The following is a 330-nucleotide window of genomic DNA, read 5'->3' as shown; positions in this document are numbered from 1 at the left end:
TTATTCCATCTATAGTTAAATTTTTACACCAGAGCTTTTCCATAGCATGTTTCATCTCTGAATTTTTCAAGGTATATATTAAAGGATTCAACATGGGAGTGATAATTGTATAAAATACAGTTATGAGCTTATCAATAGGAAAGTTGGAGACAGGTCTAACATACATGAAAATGCAGGGAACAAAAAAGAGGACAACCACGGTGATGTGGGAGCTGCAGGTAGACAAGGCTTTAACCCTCCCTTCCTGACTGTAACTTTTAAGGGAGCTTAGAATGACTCCATAGGAGATGAGTAGAAGGACAAAGACGACCATGCAGATGGCTCCACCAT

The 330-nt window shown here is 38.8% G+C and overlaps 1 protein-coding gene across 1 annotated transcript in view; it reads right to left on the bottom strand.

Annotated features, from left to right (window-relative positions):
• Window positions 1–4: 4 nt before the first annotated feature.
• The window catches only part of LOC105820398 (olfactory receptor 4A5-like), a gene marked incomplete at its 3' end in the record, with an annotated part of 1528 nt that continues 1202 nt past the window's right edge, over window positions 5–330 (bottom strand). Inside the window, exon 2 of the mRNA XM_012656872.1 lies at window positions 5–330. Within this exon, the coding sequence (XP_012512326.1) occupies window positions 5–330 (326 nt within the window).

Source organism: Propithecus coquereli, unplaced genomic scaffold (genome assembly GCF_000956105.1).
Source record: "Propithecus coquereli isolate 6110/MARCELLA unplaced genomic scaffold, Pcoq_1.0 Scaffold522, whole genome shotgun sequence".
Lineage (NCBI taxonomy): Eukaryota > Metazoa > Chordata > Mammalia > Primates > Indriidae > Propithecus > Propithecus coquereli.
This window is presented reverse-complemented; position numbering and strand designations above follow the sequence as displayed.